This window comes from Impatiens glandulifera, chromosome 2 (genome assembly GCF_907164915.1).
Source record: "Impatiens glandulifera chromosome 2, dImpGla2.1, whole genome shotgun sequence".
Classification (NCBI taxonomy): Eukaryota; Viridiplantae; Streptophyta; class Magnoliopsida; order Ericales; family Balsaminaceae; genus Impatiens; species Impatiens glandulifera.
In genome coordinates this window covers 2,786,904-2,808,872 of record NC_061863.1, presented here as the reverse complement: position 1 = coordinate 2,808,872, position 21,969 = coordinate 2,786,904, and the positions used below count along the sequence as shown (strand labels likewise).

General features: G+C 39.6%; 2 protein-coding genes across 2 annotated transcripts; both read left to right on the top strand.

The window, feature by feature from the left end:
• Window positions 1-12,581: 12,581 nt before the first annotated feature.
• LOC124927098 (purine permease 3-like) lies at window positions 12,582-13,890 on the top strand. The gene is made up of 2 exons (XM_047467446.1): window positions 12,582-13,314; window positions 13,408-13,890. The coding sequence occupies exons 1-2, from the start codon at window positions 12,595-12,597 to the stop codon at window positions 13,759-13,761; spliced, it is 1,074 nt and encodes a 357-aa protein (XP_047323402.1). The 5' UTR covers window positions 12,582-12,594; the 3' UTR covers window positions 13,762-13,890.
• A 5,691-nt stretch (window positions 13,891-19,581) lies between these two features.
• On the top strand, window positions 19,582-20,073 carry LOC124923755 (secreted RxLR effector protein 161-like). Its single transcript, XM_047463723.1, has one exon. The coding sequence runs from the start codon at window positions 19,582-19,584 to the stop codon at window positions 20,071-20,073; it is 492 nt and encodes a 163-aa protein (XP_047319679.1).
• Window positions 20,074-21,969: the final 1,896 nt, after the last annotated feature.

Genomic DNA, 21,969 nt, shown 5'->3' with positions numbered 1-21,969 from the left:
TCTGTAATCATGGACCGGATTCTATTTACTTTTTAACTTATAACTAAAAGGAAATATCAACTTACATTATTAACACACCTTCATGAAAAATAAAAGTCTCCATTGGTGTAAGTGATCTAATCTTTCCAAAAATAAAATTTATGGAGTATAAGGCTACCTTAAATCCCTTGGTCCTTGTTTTGATCTTTGTTTTTTTAAGAGATTTTTATCTAATACTTAACCAATATTTCATCCATTTAATTACTCTTTTTATCACCAACGAGCATTCGCTAGATGTATCGATTCTACCATATATATCTAAAGTATGACAACTCTTTCGAGCCGAGAGGTCTGAAGATTTCTCCTAAAAAAGAGGGACACAGTTAAAACTCTGAAAAACGCGGCGCCAAAATAGGATCCAAGACAAAACATCAAGCTCTAACGTCGGGCCAAAATCCTTTCGTTAGAAGAAACAAGTGTTGAACAACTGTTAGCATACGAATATGAATCAGCTAATGACGACATTTTCGTTAATGAGGAAGGACAAAAATCGAAAAATGATGGGTTTTAAAGGCAATCAAAAGGACAAATGCACGGAGTCTTAAAAGCTGAAAATATTTCGATCTAAAACCAATCAATTGTATGAAATGATCAAAGTCTCCTTCAGATTATCAGGTCATGCATAAAACCCTTATAATGCGTCAGAATCGGGTAACATGTCAAACATGGATAACGAGTAACCCGTTATTTGTTAGACACGATAATTGAAATGGGTTATTATAGTGTCTAACGTGTAGGCACGATAATGATCCGTACACGACCCGTTAACAAAACGACACGAAAAAAACACGACACGAAAAAATACACGAACCATTAAGAACCGACCCAAAACCGTTAATAACGTGTCGTGTCTATGTCGTGTCAAAAATTTCCGCCCTTATTTAATATTATTCAACTTATTCAATAATAGTTTAATATGTTTGATAAATTTTATGGCTAATCAAACTAACCCTAAATTAAAAGGTTCTTACAAAAAAAAAAAAAAAGTAAAAAGGCTTTCATGACATGAACATACATAGATCTAATAAATTTGTCTTTTTCCATTAACATTAACTTTTCATACCTTTTTTGTTCTAGGATACTAATTTGAAATAAAATTTCAAATATTGTCTATAATCATGGACCGGATTCTATTTACTTTTTAACTTATAACTAAAAGGAAATATCAACTTACATTATTAACACACCTTCATGAAAAATAAAAGTCTCCATTGGTGTAAGTGATCTAATCTTTCCAAAAATAAAATTTATAGAGTATAAGGCTACCTTAAATCCCTTGGTCCTTATTTTGATCTTTGTTTTTTTAAGAGATTTTTATCTAATACTTAACCAATATTTCATCCATTTAATTACTCTTTTTATCACCAACGAGCATTCGCTAGATGTATCGATTCTACCATATATACCTAAAGTATGACAACTCTTTCGAGCCGAGAGGTCTGAAGATTTCTCTAAAAAAAGAGGGACACGGTTAAAACTCTGAAAAACGCGGCGCCAAGATAGGATCCAAGACAAAACATCAAGCTCTAACGTCGGGCCAAAATCCTTTCGTTAGAAGAAACAAGTGTTGAACAACTGTTAGCATACGAATATGAATCAGCTAATGGCGACATTTTCGTTAATGAGGAAGGACAAAAATCGAAAAATGATGGGTTTTAAAGGCAATCAAAAGGACAAATGCACGGAGTCTTAAAAGCTGAAAATATTTCGATCTAAAACCAATCAATTGTATGAAATGATCAAAGTCTCCTTCAGATTATCAGGTCATGCATAAAACCCTTATAATGCGTCAGAATCGGGTAACATGTCAAACATGGATAACGAGTAACCCGTTATTTGTTAGACACGATAATTGAAATGGGTTATTATAGTGTCTAACGTGTAGGCACGATAATGATCCGTACACGACCCGTTAACAAAACGACACGAAAAAAACACGACACGAAAAAATACACGAACCATTAAGAACTGACCCAAAACCGTTAATAACGTGTCATGTCTATGTCGTGTCAAAAATTTCCGCCCTTATTTAATATTATTCAACTTATTCAATAAAAGTTTAATATGTTTGATAAATTTTATGGCTAATCAAACTAACCCTAAATTAAAAGGTTCTTACAAAAAAAAAATAAAAGTAAAAAGGCTTTCATGACATGAACATACATAGATCTAATAAATTTGTCTTTTTCCATTAACATTAACTTTTCATACCTTTTTTGTTCTAGGATACTAATTTGAAATAAAATTTAAAATATTGTCTATAATCATGGACCGGATTCTATTTACTTTTTAACTTATAACTAAAAGGAAATATCAACTTACATTATTAACACCTTCATGAAAAATAAAATTCTCCATTGGTGTAAGTGATCTAATCTTTCCAAAAATAAAATTTATGGAGTATAAGGCTACCTTAAATCCCTTAGTCCTTGTTTTGATCTTTGTTTTTTTAAGAGATTTTTATCTAATACTTAACCAATATTTCATCCATTTAATTACTCTTTTTATCACCAACAGGCATTCGCTAGATGTATCGATTCTACCATATATACCTAAAGTATGACAACTCTTTCGAACCGAGAGGTCTGAAGATTTCTCTAAAAAAAAGACACGGTTAAAACTCTGAAAAACGCGGCGCCAAGATAGGATCCAAGACAAAACGTCAAGATCTAACGTCGGGCCAAAATTCTTTCGTTAGAAGAAACAAGTGTTGAGCAATTGTTAGCATACGAATAGGAATCAACTAATTACGACATTTTCGTTAAAAAAAGGAGGAAGGACAAAAATAGAAAAAAAAAGGAAGGGTTTTAAAGGCAATCAAAAGGGCAAAGGCACGAAGTCTTAAAAGCCAAAAATGTTCGGATCTAAAACCAACCGATTGTATGAAATGATCAATGTCTCCTTTCAGATTCTTGGGTCATGCATTAAATCCCTTGTTTGATACTGAGGACATTTAAAAAAACGCATCTCATATAAAAAAATGCATCTCATGCACATAATCCTATAATCTGGTACTAGGGGCGTTTCGAAAGGTGTGGCATTTCAAAAAAAAAAAATCGTGTCTAATAAAATCCCCTAGTCTCCTACCAGGTGAATTTTTAAAAAGGGACAAAATTTATATTTTTTACTTAGACAATATGTTTTAGAATTAATGTTCGCCTGAATCATGAGTTCTCGAAGTTCATCCAAGACCGTGAGGTTGTGTGATTCCATCAAGACATTTTTAGCTTGTGGTAAAAGTTCACCCATAGGACGAAAGCCAAACATTCAAAGCCTTGTAGTTTTTAATTAAAATTAACACGTAGCTGGATAAAAAGCCGAAAGTTCAAATTCTTTTAGCTTATTTCATGAGCTAAACTTTCGCAAAGACAAGGGACAACGATTAAATAGTAATAATAAGAGGATGCGCAATAAGACATTTATGTGATGCACCATCTTCCCAAGACGCGCTATAAGACATCTATGGATGCATGATGCATGATGCATCGTCCTCCAAGGACGCGCGTTGTACATCTATGGTTGTATCATCCTCCAATAACGTGTTGTAAGACGTCTGCAGATGCATCATTTTGAAATAACCATAGTAAGAGTACAAGTACATTAAGAAGATGATAAGGTTAGATTGACGGGTGCAGGATCATTAGACGCGACCCTCCAACATCCAGAGGAGGGGAAATAAAGAGAGGGAGAGGTTATCTCCTAAAAGATAAAAAATCTAAAAAAGAAAAAGAAAACTACTCGCAATTCAAAATCACACAACGATTATGAAAATAACCGAGAATAACTATCGAGGGGATAGTAGTTATCAAGATTTGAGTAGCCTGAATCGTAATCGTGAGTTCATCAAATGCATTGACACGTAATGATTGTCGACCAAAATCAGCTATTACGGGATTAATCATCGATTTGATATGTCGAACATCGAGGTACACCGATAATGTGTGGTTGTTGACCAAAATCAACTATAGTGACAATCGGGTATTGCGTAGGTCAATAATGTGGGGTTGTTGACCAAAATCAATCATTGTGACATTCGGGTACATATAACGTGGCGATTAGCGATTAGATAAACCTGATATGTGGAGTAGCAACTATTGGTGGATACACCGATAATGTGTAGTTGTTGACCAAAATCGACTATTGTGATATCGGATATCAGATATGCCGATAATGTGTGGTTGTCGATCAAAATCAACTATTGTGACAATCGGGTACATATAACGCAATGATTAAATACTGATTGTCGACGAAAATCAGTAATTAAGGGATCATTCGCAAACATGATATGTTAAGCATCAACTATCAATAGAAACAACAATAATACGTAGTTGTTTACCAAAATCAACTACTATGACAATCCGGTATCAAACTAATCGTATGAGATTAAAAATAAAAATCTATAAAATTGTTTTTACAATTTTAATGGTTAGCTTAATTCATCTTATTCACTCTCTATTCATTAAACTCGCTTACAATGGTTATTAGGTTTGATACTTCAACTTATATTTGTTTAATATTTTTCAAGTTATTCAATAAAAGTTTAATATGTTTTTTATATTATATTTGTTTAATATTATTCTATAAAAGTTTAATATGTTTTATACTTTTGATGGCTAATCAAACTAATCCTAAATTAAACTTAATAAATTGGGCTTCATGACATTAACTTACATAGAAATACTTTGTCTCTTTTCCATTAACATAATACTTTTTTGGTGTAGGAAACTAATTTACTCAAAATATTGTCTATAATAATGGATCCATTTTATCTATAACTTAAAAGAAGATATTGATTTACATGATCAAAGTATATATCTTTATGAAAAAATAATTTCGTCTCCAAAAGTATTATTTGTGGAGTACAAGGCTACTGTCACAACCCTAGTTGCTGACTCTCGGGCTGGCTAACTTGAGTGTAGGCCAGGACCGAGAGGAGGTGCCCAGAAAAGAGCCAAGTGTGGAGCTCGGGCACCAGACCGGAGATACCAAGGCACGCGTGTGGAGGCCTTGGCATAAGTGCGGAAAAGTGTGCAGGAAGGAGCAGGGGACTGAGAGAAGGTAGCCTGGCTGAAGCAGGGACCGAGAGAAGGTAGCCTGGCCGACGCATCCAACCGAGGGAAAGAGAAGACCGAGGACCGAAGCGTTTCAGCATGGGCCAGATCATTGTGCATGGATCAGGCCTCGACCAGGGATTGGGCCTTGGGCTAGTTTTGGACCGATAATGTCCCGATCCACTGGGCGACCGAAGAAAGGCGCAGCGTTAAGTCAAATATGAAAGAAGTCTTGGCCGAGACCGAGTATTTCGGGAAGGCCCGGTCAAAGTCTTGGCCGAGACCGAGTATTTCGGGAAGGCCCGGTCAAAGTCCCTATATTTTCGGAAGACTAAGTCTTAGATGAATTATTCAGCGTAGACTTAGGCAAAGTTGGTTGTACAGGTTTTCTAATCCTATTTATATCTCTAGAGGAGGCGACCCTAAGGCATTCAATCAAGAAATCGATCAAGTCATCAATTAAGAACTAGAGAGATATTCTTGAGCCTAGGGATTGTGCCTACCCGGGGGTTCCTTGTAATTTTCATTGGTTGTGTGTGAATCAATAATAAGATACAGGGTTGGCTTCGGCCGTAATTGTGTTGCCTCTTTGCTGTCTTCTATCTTCGTTATATTCTGTTCTTTCTTGGAGAGATATCTTTGCTGGGAAGTTTGAGTACTTAGGTGAAAATCTTAAGTAGAGAGTTGGCTGATCAGGTGTTTGCGAGGAGGACCTGAGCCGGACAAAGGGTTAGCCAAAGTTGTAAATTTTGGTGTGTTTTTCCGTGTTAGACAGACCCTTCGTTACAAGTGGTATCAGAGCACAGCGACGTATATTTTGGGCGAAAGAAAATAATGAAGAAGACTACTAGCAGCAGCCGTGCGGTCCAAGAAGATTTCGAAGCAGAAACGGACACGCGGCTGACCGAGCTCGAGGAGCTCATAGGCATGCCTGCAGAGGAAAACGAGCCCTCCCTGTTCGGACAGGTGGGCGAGTTGAAGGCGCAATGGGAAACTGCTCAGAAGAACATTGGGCGTTTGAGCGACATGTTAGAGCAGAAGCAGATTACTAGGCAGAACGCACTCATCTCACGGATAGAAGAGCTGAAGATCGATGTGCGATTGCTTAGGCGCGCGGCTAGTTCGGATGCCCCGAACGCAGCAGCTCCATCGACGAAATTCAAGGTACCCGAGCCCTGTTCTTTCGGAGGAGCCAGGAGCGCTAAGGAGATAGAGAATTTCCTTTGGGATATGGAAGTCTATTTCGAGACCTCCAAGATCCCTGAAGATAAGAAGGTGTCGGTAACAAGCATGTATCTAGTAGGCGATGTCAAGCTTTGGTGGAGAGCCCGCCTTTCAGACGATGCTAGTGCGATGCGCGACAAGATCGACACCTGGGATGTGATGAAGCGAGAACTGAAGGAGCAATTCCTCCCGGGGAATGCTTCCTGGCTAGCCCGCGAGTCCCTCCGCCGTCTACGCCATACTGGTTCTACTAGAGAGTATGTAAAGAGCTTCAGTTCCCTTATGCTGGACATTCGGGACATGTCAGAGCAGGATAAGCTGTTCAACTTTCTAGCCGGACTGCAACCGTGGGCCCAGACCGAGCTACGGAGATTGGATGTGAAGGACCTACCGTCGGCCATAGCTGGGGCCGATCGGTTGGCCGATTACAGAACTATTGGCGCCGTCAGCACCGAGCCAAGTAAGCCCTCCGCCAGAGACAAAGGGAAGGGCAAAGTCCAAGGTAGAGACCGAGGACCAGGGGGAAAGACAAGTCATAACCGAGGCAAAAGTACCGGTCATGACCGAAAGAAAACAGAGTCGGACCGAGGGAGTAAAATCGGTCCGGCCCGAAGACAAGCTGGATGCTACCTGTGCAACGGTGATCACCTGATGCGAGAATGCCCGCAGCGCGGCAGAGTTAGTGCGATCCAGGGTCAAGAGGAGGAACAAGATGATGTGCCTTCTAGGGTGAACCCGCTGCAGATGTTAGGCGCAATGCAGGCCGGTGCCCATGTGCCACATAAAGCCCGTGGTCTGATGTACGTGAAGATCAAGATCAATGGGAAGGAAGTTATGGCTATGGTTGACACCGGTGCAACCCATAACTTTGTTGCTGATAGAGAGATCAGCAAGCTTGGGCTAGAGATTGCTCAACACCGCTCGAAGATGAAGGCGGTGAATTCGGAAGCTCAGCCAGTCAAGGGGCAGGCCACGGCGGAGCTACAAATTGGGTCTTGGAAGGGTCGGGTGGAATTCATGGCCATTCCCCTTGATGACTTCGACGTTATCTTAAGAATCGAATTCCTAGCCGCGGCCCATGTGGCGGTTATGCCACACTTAGGAGGGATTTTCATTGCGGCACCAGAGAATCCATCCTTCATAGCCGGGCGCTATGAGGCAGCCAAGGAGAAGAAGGCGGCCATGCTATCTGCCATGCAGCTCAAGAAGGTCTTGAGGCGTGGAGAGCGCACCTACGTGGCGACATTAATGGAGATGAAGCCCGACGTTTACTCGGATGTGCCGAGTAGAGTTGCAGATTTGATGGGGCAGTATGAAGATATCATGCCGCCCAAGTTACCGAAGGTGTTGCCTCCGAAGAGGAACATCGACCACAGAATCGAGCTGGAACTCGGGGCAGTGATACCGGTGAAAGCTCCTTATCGGATGGGTCCATCAGAGTTGGTGGAATTGAGGAAGCAGCTGACCGAGCTGCTGAAAGGTGGGCTGATCAGACCCAGCAAAGCGCCATACGGGTCTCCCATTCTGTTCTAGAAGAAGCAGGACGGCTCCTTGCGGATGTGCGTGGACTACCGCGCCCTCAATAAGGTAACAGTCAAAAATAAATACCCGATCCATAACGTGTTGGATTTATTTGATAAACTAGCACAGGCGCGGGTCTATTCAAAGATAGACTTGAGATCAGGGTACTGGCAGGTTAGGGTGGCGACCGAAGATGTGGCCAAGACTACGTGTGTGACTCGCTATGGGTCATATGAGTTCCTAGTTATGCCTTTCGGCCTAACCAATGCGCCTTCTACGTTCTGCAACCTGATGAATGATGTCTTGTATGAAAGGCTAGACCGAAGCGTTGTGGTCTACCTGGATGACATCTTGGTCTATAGTGCCTCGGCCGAGGAGCACTATAGCCACTTGGAGTGGGTGTTTGAGAAGCTGCGAGAGCACCACCTCTACATAAACAAGGGCAAATGCGAGTTCTGTTTGGAGCAAATCAATTTTCTGGGGCATATTGTCGGACATGGTGAAATTAGAATGGATCCAGCCAAGGTTATTGCTATCGAGAAGTGGCCACGACCGAGCCGAGCGACCGAGCTGCGGTCCTTCCTCGGTCTTGCCAACTATTATCGCAGGTTCATTAAAGATTATTCCAAGAAGACCGGGCCCCTTACAGATTTGCTAAAGAAGGACCGAGAGTGGGTCTGGTCAGACAGATGTGAAGACGCATTTACAGCCCTAAAGCACGCGGTCGCGACCGAGCCCGTGTTGCAACTGCCACACTTTGACAGGCCTTTTGAAGTACATACCGACGCATCCGACCGAGCTTTGGATGGGGTGCTGATGCAGGAGAGGCATCCGGTTGCATTCGAAAGCAGGAAGTTCAAAGATGTTGAGACTCGATATTCAACTCATGAGAAGGAGATGGTGGCGGTCGTGCATTGCCTTGAGGCATGGCGCCACTATCTTTTGGGCACCAAGTTTGTGGTGGTCACCGACAACGTGGCTAACACTTATTTCAAGACTCAGAAGAAGCTGTCCCCTAAGCAAGCGAGGTGGCAAGAATTTCTCAGCGAGTTTGATTTCGAATGGCTGCACCAGCCCGGGAAGAGTAATGAAGTGGCCGATGCACTCAGCCGCCAGACGACCGAGGAATATGTGGCAGCCTTGACACTGGTGGAGGCAGGGTTCATGGATGAGATCCGAACGAAATAAATGTCCCATCTATAACCGAGCTACTTTTAGGCTCGGTCAATCCCTTGATCTTTTCCTTTTTTGGGTTCTGGATACAAAAAGCTTCAAAGGCTGGTGGAATAAGTCTGGAGCTCTTGGTGAAGGTGCAGTTCTAATGAGATATTTCGGATATTTTAGAAGGTAAGGGTTGACTTAAGATAGGACGGAGTCTTTCCTCAGGCTAGTTTCTTTCTATTCCGACCGGTAAGACTTTCTATAGTTGACATGCTGGGTCCTCTAGTCTTCGTGTCAGTACTTGTGTAACAACTGAAGGGACAGATTTTGAGCGACTTGTCCTCTTTGCAGAATCAGTAGGTAAGGAAGATTCCAATATGTGTTCTATTTTCTTCAGTGAAAGAACAAAGCCCAACAGTCCCAACACGGACGTAGTGGAGGTTCATGCGGAGTACCAACGGCTAGACGGTAAGACCCCGTGCACCTTAACTATAGCTTCGCAGTGACAGCCTTGATCGAATGTATAGGATAGGTGGGAGGTGGTGACACACAACGACCAATCCTGAAAGACCACTCTTTCGTCTAAGGATGCCTAACCGCCGCACCGAGAATTCGGGAGGGGGCGGGACACTGCGAGGGCTTCCCCACTACTAATGACGAACCCCCGTCCCATCTTCACTCCCAGCCTTTGACCATTCGGTTTGAGCCGAACATTATTTTAAAAATGGAAATCCTCTGACCTTGATGCCAAGGACACAAACAGCTCAGTTCGTTAGATCTGGTGTCAAACAGATAGAGTTATCAAAAAAATGGGCTTTCCGAGATCGCATAGAGTGGAATGGAAGCCATTGGACGAAGTGGTGGCATTTGGTTGCTATGGAATGATAATGTTGTTGTGACTGTTCTAAGGAAGCCTCTTTGCTAACCTGACTATCCTAATAATTTAAGAAAAGAACTCAACTCGATAGAGAATAGAAAAAGAATAATAAAAAAGTAAAAAAAAATATATTATATATTAAAATAAAGCTGCCAAGAATGATGCTGCTTACCAAGCGTCGGTGAAGCAGGTGCTTGCGGGAGAAAGCACGAAATATTGGCTTGAAGATGGTCTGCTTTTTGCCAAAGGAGGGCACGCGGTCGTTCCAACCGGGCCCTTGCGTCAGAAACTACTCAGAGAGACCCATGATCCACAATGGGCCGGTCATCCTGGAGTAGGCCGAATGATGGCGCTTCTTTCACGGTCCTACATATGGAGCAAGATGTTGGAGGACGTGGAATTCTATGTCAAGACGTGTCTGGTGTGTCAACTAGGCAAGACCGAGAAGAGGAGACAAGCGGGCTTGCTGCAGCCCCTACCCATACCTGATCGACCGTGGCAGTCGATTTCCTTAGACTTTATTCTCGGTTTTCCCAAGGTGGAGGGGAAGACCTCGGTCCTAGTTGTGGTGGACAGGTTTTCGAAGTATGCCGTCTTCATACCGGTGCCCAAGGTGTGTTCAGCCGAGACCGCAGCTGACTTATTGTTCCGGAATGTTGTGAAAAATTTCGGAGTGCCGGAGGACATTGTGAGCGACCGGGACGCTCGGTTCACTGGTAGGTTCTGGACTTCTCTTTTCAATATGATGGGGTCAGAACTCAAATTCTCGACGGCCAATCACTTGCAGACCGATGGCCAGACGGAGAGAATCAACCAAGTGCTCGAGGAGTACTTGCGGCATTATGTGACAAGCAGCCAAGAGAATTGGCTCGGCTTGCTAGACGTTGCATAGTTCAGTTACAACTTGCATCGGTCTTCATCAACGGGCCAGAGTCCGTTTGAGATAGTATTGGGGGTCCAGCCCAATACCCCGCACACAGTAGCTTCAAGGAACGGTGGGGGTGATTGTCCTGCTTCATACCGCTTCGCCAAGCTTAAGCAAGAGATGTTGGACTTGGCTCGGGAGAGCATGGAGAAGGCTCAGAGGCGTATGAAGAAGTATGCTGATGCGGGTAGAAGAGAAGTGGAATTCCAGGTCGGAGATCAGGTCTTGTTGAATCTGACTCCACAGATTTGGAAGCGGATTAGTGCTAAGAGTCGGCAGCGAGCACTAATTCCTAAGTATGACGGGCCTTTTGAGGTGTTGAAAAGGGTCGGTCGGGTGGCCTATCGGTTGTCTCTTCCAGACCGGTTGAAGATCCACCCAACTTTCCACGTGAGCTATCTGAAGAAGTTTCACGAGAATATGGCCGATGGTACCAGGGTGCAGGCTAGGCGAGCCCCACCCGTGGTGCAGTTTGAGACCGAAAAGAAAGTGGCCCAGATTCTGGATCACAGGACAGCCGGTCATAGTGTCAAGAACAGGTGCACGGACTTCTTAGTCCAATGGCACGGAGAGAGCCGGGAAGATGCTACATGGGTACGTAATACTAACCTGTGGCAGTTTGCGGATAAGGTGCAGGCGTACTTGACGAGTAAGGGTCTGGTGGAGAACCCCTCAACGCGGACGTTGAGTCCGGTGGGTGGGGCTGGTTTGTCACAACCCTAGTTGCTGACTCTCGGCCTGGCTAACTTGAGTGTAGGCCAGGACCGAGAGGAGGTGCCCAGAAAAGAGCCAAGTGTGGAGCTCGGGCACCAGACCGGAGATACCAAGGCACGCGTGTGGGGGCCTTGGCATAGGTGCGGAAAAGTGTGCAGGAAGGAGCAGGGGACCGAGAGAAGGTAGCCTGGCTGAAGCAGGGACCGAGAGAAGGTAGCCTGGCCGACGCATCCGACCGAGGGAAAGAGAAGACCAAGGACCGAAGCGTTTCAGCATGGGCCAGATCATTGTGCATGGATCAGGCCTCGACCAGGGATTGGGCCTTGGGCTAGTTTTGGACCGATAATGTCCCGATCCACTGGGCGACCGAAGAAAGGCGCAGCGTTAAGTCAAAGATGGAAGAAGTCTTGGCCGAGACCGAGTATTTCGGGAAGGCCCGGTCAAAGGCTTGGCCGAGACCGAGTATTTTGGGAAGGCCCGGTCAAAGTCCCTATATTTTCGGAAGACTAAGTCTTAGATGAATTATTCAGCGTAGACTTAGGCAAAGTTGGTTGTACACGTTTTCTAATCCTATTTATATCTCTAGAGGAGGCGACCCTAAGGCATTCAATCAAGAAATCGATCAAGTCATCAATTAAGAACTAGAGAGATATTCTTGAGCCTAGGGATTGTGCCTACCCGGGGGTTCCTTGTAATTTTCATTGGTCGTGTGTGAATCAATAATAAGATACAGGGTTGGCTTCGGCCGTAATTGTGTTGCCTCTTTGCTGTCTTCTATCTTCGTTATATTCTGTTCTTTCATGGAGAGATATTTTTGCTGGGAAGTTTGAGTACTTAGGTGAAAATCTTAAGTAGAGAGTTGGCTGATCAGGTGTTTGCGAGGAGGACCTGAGCCGGACAAAGGGTTAGCCAAAGTTGTAAATTTTGGTGTGTTTTTCCGTGTTAGACAGACCCTTCGTTACAGCTACCTACAAAGTAGAAACCCATATGATTTCTTTGATTCTTCTTTAAAACTCATCCATTATAACTGCTTATAATTAAAATCATATCTCTCCCACTAAAACAAAAGGAGAGTCCGAGTTATGGAGATTGAAGGTATAGAAAAAAGTGTAAGTAAGAAGATGAAGAGATTCTTACTAATTCTAAACTGCATTCTACTCGGCGTCGGAAACAGCGGCGGTCCTCTCATTATGCGCCTCTATTTTCTCCGCGGCGGAAAACGCATATGGCTTTCTAGTTTCCTTGAAACCACCGGCTGCCCCATCATTTTCATTCCCCTTCTCATCGTCTATCTCCACCGCCGCCGCCGCCATCAATCTACTCCTCTCTTCTTCACGACTCCGCCCCTCTTCTTCGCCGCTGCCTTCATCGGAGTACTGACCGGACTTGACAACTACCTTTACGCGTACGGAGTATCCCTCCTTCCAATCTCCACCTCCGCCTTAATCAACACCTCACACCTAGTTTTCACGGCGGGTTTTGCTTTTCTCCTTGTAAGACAGAAATTAACTTCGTTTTCATTGAACGCGATTTTCTTATTGACGATGGGATCAGTGTTACTGGCTGTGCATTCGAACGGGGACAGGCCCGAAGGGGAATCGAATAAGGAATACTATTTGGGTTTTATAATGACGGTTGCGGCGGCGGCGCTTTATGGGTTGGTGTTGCCGATGGTGGAATTGATGTATAAGAAGACCAAACAGAGGATGAGTTATACGGTCGTTATGGAAGTTCAACTTGTTATGTGTTTCTTCTCTACTCTTTTATGTTGTGTTGGTATGTTCATTAATAATGACTTTAAGGTAAATGTAATTGTCTATTCTGAACCTTATATCTAACAACATAGTATCAAGGTAGTACCTAATCCAATTCATGGGTTTGGTTTTGTTTTGCAGGCGATTCCAAAGGAAGCAAGGGAATATGAATTAGGAAAAAGGAATTATTACCTTGTATTAATAGGCAATGGAATACTATGGCAATGTTTCTTCCTAGGCTCCATTGGAGTTATCTTCACATCCTCATCTCTCTGTTCTGCCATCATAACAACTGCTGACCTTCCCATAACTCAAATCTTAGGTGTTCTTCTCTACAAAGAGAAGTACAAGACAGAAAAGGCACTTTCACTTATCCTTTCTCTCTGGGGTTTTCTCTCCTACTTCTATGGACAGATCAAAGATAATAATAAGAATCAGAAGAAGAATGAAGATCAAAACCCAGAAGATAAACAGACATCGGATGATGTAGCTTAGTTTAATCCATTTGCTAATTTAAATTGTCAAAAATCTTTCATAGGTTTATCCATAATCTAGTTCTATTCCTAGCTAGACTAATATATTAATGATAACAGTGCTCATGTTTTTGTATGTGTTAGTTAGTTTTAGTGCAGTTTAATCTTATCTTATTGAGTACTGGGGTAGCAGTTGCTTTTCAGTTTTAGTGTAACTGTTGTTTAAGATCTTATAAGTTATCCCTAATCAATTAAATAACTATAGCTTATAGCTTATAATACTTTGTTTACAATTGGTATAAGAGCAAATCAATCAAAAGGGAGAAATCAAGGGGTTTCAATTTTGACGGTGAGAAGAGAGATCGAAATGTTTCGATTTCGATTGTGAGAAAAGGTTGAAGAGCATGAAGTTGCGAAGACATGGAAGATGAAAATGATGAGACTAGACTAACAAGACTTTCAACGTTTGATGGGAACATTACGATCACTGATCCGAATTAATGGAGAATCTTATAAGGGCAAAAGGGTTGTAAGATTTGGTCAAGAAAAGTTTCACAAAATCTAATGAAGTCGAAGTTTTGAACATAGATTAGCAGACCCAACTAAATGGATTAAATTAAGCTACATCAGCCGGCCCAACTAAATGGATTAAATTAAGCTACATCAGCCGATACGGGTACATTCGAAATGTTCTTGATCGAAGAACATCTAAAATAATATGAAATTCTCTAAAGACTAAGTTTGGAGGCAATGATAAGGTTAAAATGTATGTGTTAAATTCTCTTCGACGAGAATTCGAGATTCATGAAATGAAAAAGGGTCTGATGATTAAGGATTATTTTCAGGGTTATATGAATTGAAAATTCTATGAGAAGTAATGGAGAAATTATGTCGGACACCACCATAGTAGAAAAGATTCTAAGAACTCTAACTTGTAGGTTCACATCTTGTGGTGTCTATAAAAGAAGCTAGAGATACGAGACATATGTCAATAGATGAATTTCAAAGCTTTTTAGTTGTACATTAGCTGAAGTTTAGAAGAAATCAGATGCAAGAAGAGCATGTTCTAAAAATATTCACACATGTTGAAGGAAGATGAATGAATAGAGGAAGAGAAAGAGATAAAACTCAGATGGAATGTTATGTCACAAACTATGACATTTTTCCTTGAAATGCCCTAATTGGGAGAACAAAGTGAATTATGAGAGGATGCTATTTTTTGCTTATGGCTTATGATAACATAACTAGAAATTCAGGAAGAGATACATGGTTAATAGATTCTAGTTGTTCTAACCACATATGTAGGAATTAAAAATAGTTTTCACAATTGGATACAAACCTTAGACATTAAGTGAAATTAGGCAATGGTACGAAGATGTCAGTTACGTGCAAAGGGAGTCTCATATTGAAGGTGAATGACATTAAATAAATTTGTACAACAAATTTTTACTGTTGTTTATTATATTTCAAACCTTGAGAGCAATTTATTTAGTATAAGACAATTACAAGGAAATGGCTTAATTGTTATGAATATAAGATTTAGTTAAAGGACTTTATCCCCTTTACCAGTCTACCGACAACAAAATGTGAATATTCTTAGCCTCCCTAAGTTTTAGGTTCGAACCTATTAGACGCAAGTTCTGCTCGTCTGGTTAATTGGCTAAGTTTGTTTGTTGATTATGTGCTTAACTTGTGAGATTAGTCGTACTCCGAAGGAGAAACGGAACTCAACATTATAAAAAAAAATTAAATGTCTTTTGATGACCACAAAGATGAGTCAAAATATATTGTTCAAAGTGAATGCTACAAAGTTGTCTAGTGAAGAAAAAGAAACTCTAAATGATTTGTATTTTCAAACATATGTAGAAGTAGACTTAGAACTCTAGCATTATAGATTGGATCACCTCAATTATATAAACCTTCAAGCCAAATTTCAAAGTTTGATGATAGGATTTTCAATTATCAAAATACTAACAGATATATGCTTACATTGTCTAATAGGAAAATAACCACAAACATAAGTAGTATTAGAAAAACAAATGGAGAGTTACAAGAAAACTTCAACTACCAATGGTGGTAAAATGTAGATGTTGGATATTGGTTGACCCAACATCGTGGCCCAATATCTAGTAACCCACTTATTGTACTCGACCTAATAATATAAATAGATACTACTCTCTTGGTGGGAGGCAGACGTTAAGCTCCTTTGTGGTGTTTGGAGACTAGAGAAAGGGTTGCCACCTTTGGTGAGGTAGTGGTGCAACGGAATCGATAAAAAAGAGGAATTGAGCCAAACTTCAATCGCATTCACACCCAATAGTGGTATCATAGCTAGGGTTTAGGGTTTGTAATTGGAGTTTGTGGGTTGGAGGATATGAGTTATCTTCACCAATAAGCGCCGATTTGTTTCTTCTTTCATCCTGTTACTTTTATTTTCTGCTTCTGCTGCTACTAGAGGAAGAAGAAAGTCGCTGCCTCTATAGAAGAAGTCGTTACTGTCATGTTCAACTATTGTCAGTGTCGCATTTGTCGTGACCGCTGAGAATCAAAGTCGCCGTCGTGTTGCTGCTAAGAAGACGAAGTAGCAAATGCCCGAGCGGGGTGGGTAAGTCGAAACTTTATTTGAGTTTCACAAGATATCATAGCTTGAACTCTCCTATTTAATTTGTTTGATAGCATGTATGGTGCTAATAAATATGGTATGGTTACTTTTGACGGAAAAACTGATTTTAGCATTTGGAAACAAAAAATGAAATGTGTTTTAATTCAGAAAAAATGCTTTAAAGTTGTTAGTCAAGTTTATGTTGTTGCTGATACTGTTGAGAAAAATAGTGAAATGAATGAAAATGCTTGTGCCTCTATATATACTTGAATTTATCTGATTATGTGATGAGAAAGATTGGTAATTTAGAGTGTGCAAAACTTTGTGGGATAAATTGTCTGAACTTTATACTGAAATTTCTCTGCCTAATAAAATGTTCTTACTTGAAAAGTTTTTCAAATTTAGATTAGATATGTCCAAGGACATTGAAGATAATCTAGATGTTTTCACTAAACTTATTTCAGATATTAAGTTGTGTGGTGATAAGAACATTGATGAGTATTCCCCCATTGTCTTGTTGAATGTTAATCTTGATTCTTTTAATGTTGTGAAGTATGACATTAAGTATGGTAGAGATAGTGTCACTCTTGATATTGTTGTCAATGATCTTAAGAGTAAGGAGTTAGCTTTGAGACACTCTGAGAGGGGTAAACAGTCTGGTGGGAAAGTCATGCATGTGAGGGGTAGATTTCAGGGTAGGTCGAGTGTCCAAAAGAATGTCAGTAATGAGAGTTCTGGTAAGAAATCTCATCCTGATAGTAAAAACAGATCTAAGTCTAGGTCTAGTGCTATAAAGTGTTATAATTGTCATGAGTCTGGTCATTTTATCAAGGACTGTCCTAAGCCTAAGAGAAATCAGCATTTTGAAAATACTAATGTGGCTGTTTGTGAGGGCAGTATGAGTGATATTTTAATGATTAATAATATATGTGGTTATGCTAGCTTGAACTTTGTGTTATCTGATTCTTTGTGCAAATCTGATGGGCTAGTTGACTCTGGTTGTACTTTACATGTGACTCCATTTAGAGATTTGTTTTCTAACTATAAAGAGATTGAACATGGTTTTGTGTCTATAAAAAATTCGAAAAATTGCAATGTGTTAGGAATAAGTGTTGTATGCCTAAGGTTTTTTTGTGGTTCTGTGTTTACTTTGAAGAATGTGAGGCATGTTCCTGATTTGCGTTATAATTTGTTGTCTTGTGCATCTCTTGAGAATGATGGTTTGGAGGGAAAGTGGGGGAAATGTGTTATGAAAATTTTACGTGTGTCTCTTGTTATCTTACTACTAAAAAGATGAATAATTTGTATGTGTGTCTTGTTGAGACTGCTTTAACTCTGTGAACTCTATGATTGGTGATAAATTTGTTTTTTTGGAATAATAGATTAGGTCACATGAGTAACAAAGGTCTAGAAATTTTGCATAAATGTGGTCACTTTATTAGTGATAAATTGTCTTCCATCCCCTTCTATGAATCATGTGTGCTAGGAAAACAACATAAGGTGAGTTTTCCCACACTAGTCTAAGTGTCTAAGTGTTCTGATATCCTTGAATATTTGCATGCTGATGTGTGGGGTCCCTCTAATGTTTCTACACATGGGGGGAACCAATATTTTATGTCCATCATTGATGATTATTTTAGGAAAGTTTGGGTGTTACTATTGAAACATAAGTCTGATGTTTTTAAAAGGCATAGGTCTGTGCCGTACACACCACAACAAAATGGTGTTGCTGAGAGGATGAATAAGACAATTCTAGAGAGGGTGAGAGTTATGTTAGCGTCATTTGGGTTGTCTAAGAAGTTTGGGGGGATGCTTTGCATACTGCTGCTTATTTAATAAATAGATCCCCTAGTGTTCCCTTATGAGGGAAATGTCCTGAATCTGTGTTTTCAGGTAAATCTCTTGATTTGAGCAATTTGAAAGTTTTTGGTTGTGTTGGTTATGTGCATCAGAATGTTGACAAGTTGGAGCCTAAGTCCAAGAAATGTATGTTCTTAGGCTACCCTGAATGGGTAAAAGGTTATAGACTTTGGGATAGGAGTGAACATGGGCTTAGGATTGTGATAAGTAGAGATGTTGTCTTTAATGAGAATGATTTTCCTTGCTTGCCTATGTCCTCCACTCATGTTAATGATTCTCCTAATAAGGTGGAGCATGTGCATGTAGGTTTTGATCAACCTGCTGAACATGATGTGAATGTTCTCAATGAGGTGGAGCATGATAATGTGCATGATATTGATGATTTGCATGTTTCAAATGTTTTGTCTGATTCACATGATTTTTTTGATGATTTGAATGATTCAAATGTGTTATCTAATTCACATGATTTGTCTGATGATTTGCATGATTATCAACTTTCTAGGGATATAAGTAGAAGAACTATTAGAATGTTTGCTAGATTTAGGGATGATAATTTGAATGATTGCAATATGTTTGAATCCCTAGATTGTAATGAGCCTAGCTCTTATAAAGAAGCTTCGAGGTCTAAGTTTTCTACTAAATGGATTGTTGTTATGAATAATGAGATGAATTCCCTGAGAATTAATGATACTTGGAAACTTGTTCATAAACCTCATAATTGCTCCTTAGTGGATTGCAAGTGGTTGTATAAGGTGAAACAGGAGTCTTAAAAAGTTAGATTCAAGGCTAGATTAGTAGTCAAGGGATTTACTCAAAAGGAGGGAATAAATTATGCTAGAATTTTCGCTCCTATTATCAAATTCACTACTGTTAGAATCATGTTTGCTTTAGTTGCTCACTTTGATTGAGAATTGAAGCAAATGGATGTTACTACTATTTTCTTACATGGTGAACTTGATAAGAATATTTATATGCATCAACATGAGGGGTTTATTGATCCCAAGTTACCGAATCATGTTTGTTTGTTAAAAAAAAGTCTTGTATGGTTTAAAACAATCTCTTAGGAAATAGAATATCAAGTTCGATAAGTGCATGCAATCTTTGATGTTTACAAGAAGTTCTTCTGATCATTGTCTTTACTTCAAGAATATAGACTTTGTGCCTGTATTTCTTTTAGTGTATGTGGATGACATGTTGATTGTTAGCCCATGTCCGAAGTCTATTATGCATGTGCAAAAATTGCTTTGTGGAAATTTTGACATGAAAGACTTAGGTGATGCTAAGAAGATTTTGGGCATGAAAATCATTAGAGATAGAACAAAATTGTCTCTTGTGTTGAATCAAAGTGCATATGTTGCTAAAATTTTGAGTAAATTTCCTATGTCTAATGCTAAATTTGTGAATGTGCCTCTTGCTTCCCACTTTGTATTAAGTAAGGATCAGTCTCCTAAGACTGAAACTGAAATAACTGAAATAAAGAATGTTCTTTATTCCAATGCTATAGGGTCTGTTATGTATCTCAGGATTAACACAAGGCCTGATATTGCATATACAATTAGTTGCTTGAGTAGATTTATGTCTAATCCTGGTATGCCTCATTGGAATTCTTTGAAATGGCTTTTGAGATATCTAAAAATCACTGTTGATGTTGTCTTGACTTTCTCTAAGTGTTCTGTAGGTACTAAGTTGGTTGGTTATGTGGATTCCAATTATGTTAATGATAGGGATAATAGAAAGTCTATTAATTCCTATGTGTTTACTTTGTGTGGCTCTTGCATAAGTTGGAAGTCTCAACTTCAACCCATTGTTGCTTTATCTACTACAAAATCTGAGTATGTAGCTGCCACTGAAACTTTTAAGGAAACAATTTAGCTTATAGTTGTTTTGTCTGAAATTGGTTTTCTTGACAAAAATGTGGTTGTGTTTTCTGATAGTCAATCTGCTATTCAACTGTGTAAAAATCATGTTTTTCATGATAGAACTAAACACATTGATGTTAGATTTCATTACATTCGGGATATTGTTGAAAAGGGCATTGTTAAGTTAGAGAAAATTCCTTCAGAATTTAATCCTACTGATATGGATACTAAGTGTTTACCTACTGAAAAATTTATTTCATGTCAACGGATTTTAAACTTTGACTTAGGGAAAGCTCTTTGAGGTTCGTCCTTTGTGCGCATGGCATGCTTTGTGATTTTGCCTTCAGTCTTTGTGACTTTCTCATGTTTTGTGCTCTTGCGTTTGATCTTTGTGATTTTCGCATGCTTTATGCTATTGCATTTGATCTTTGTGATTTTCGCATACTTTGTGCTCTTGCGTTTGATCTTTGTAATTTTCCCATTCATGATTTGTGCTCTTGCATTTGATCTTTGTGATTTTCGCATTCTTGTGCTCTTGCGTTTGATCTTTGTGGTTTTCGCATGCTTTGTGCTCTTGCGTTTGATCTTTGTGATTTTCGCATTCTTTGTGCTATTTTCATTGGTCTTTGTGACACGAGTTTACCTTGGGTATTCTTTTTGTTGCATCGATGGTAATAAATTGACGATGATGTGTCTTGTGATTATGTGATTGTGTTTTGCACTATTTTGGGCCAAATGTGAAGATTGTTAGGTATTGGTTGACCTAACATTGTGGCACAATCTCTAGTAACCCACTTACTGGACTTGACATAATAATATAAATAGATATTACTCTCTTGGTGGGAGGTCAAGCTCTTTTGTGGTGTTTGGAGACTAGAGAAAGGGTTGTCGCCTTTGGTGAGGTAGTGATGCAACGGAATAGATAAACAAGAGAAACTGAGCCAAACTTTAATCGCATTCACACCCAACAGTATATACTACTCTTTATTAATGATTTTAGTAGAAAAAATTAGCTTAGTTTTGAATGAAAATTAGAAATATTTGATTATATTAAAAGTTTGAATTTACTGGTTAAGAAAGACAATACAATATTATATTATTTAATTAATGTCTGAATGAAGTATTTAATCCAAAAATATTAAATAAATTTATCAATACTTTCTACTCAGATTCAGAATCCATAAAGTATTTTCAACATTAATAATAAGTTTAATACCAACTATTCTACATTATTATGTATACTCAGATTTGATAAAAAAATAATTATATATATATATAAAGTAATAAATAAATGTATTTTGTTTAAACCAAAGATAAATACAAAAATAAATCTATTGAGTAATCCATGATACATGTATTTAACAAACCATGATGTCCAAATTAAGATTAAACATATATATTAGTTTTTCCAATATGTATTGAGATCCTACTTAGAAACCACCAAACAATTTATGGATATCAATTGAGATAATTGTGTTTGTTTTGAGATTATATTGAACTTTAATATAAAAAATATTCTAAATAAAATGTTTAAAAAAAAATCAAAACTTAAAATAATTGAAACTAACTTAGTTTAAGTTACAAATTAAATTATTTAATAAACTAAAAATACGTTTCAATGTTCCTTCATACGGTGGTCGCCATCTCTAAGGTCAGGCCTCGGGTTTCGGGAGGGCCCGGTCAAGACCCTGTAATTTCGGAAGGCCAAGTCTTGGGCTATAAATCCTCAAGGCTGCACACAAAAAGACGCTCACTAGTTGTGGGTATTTCTCTCTGCCAAAACTTAACTTTTTCGTCTTGTACAGCTCATGATATATTTATAGCCCTTAAGAATAACAGTAAGAAACTTGGAGACGCAGAAAGCCCTTGGCTAGGTCTTGGCTGAAAAAGTCATCCAAGACTTGGCCTT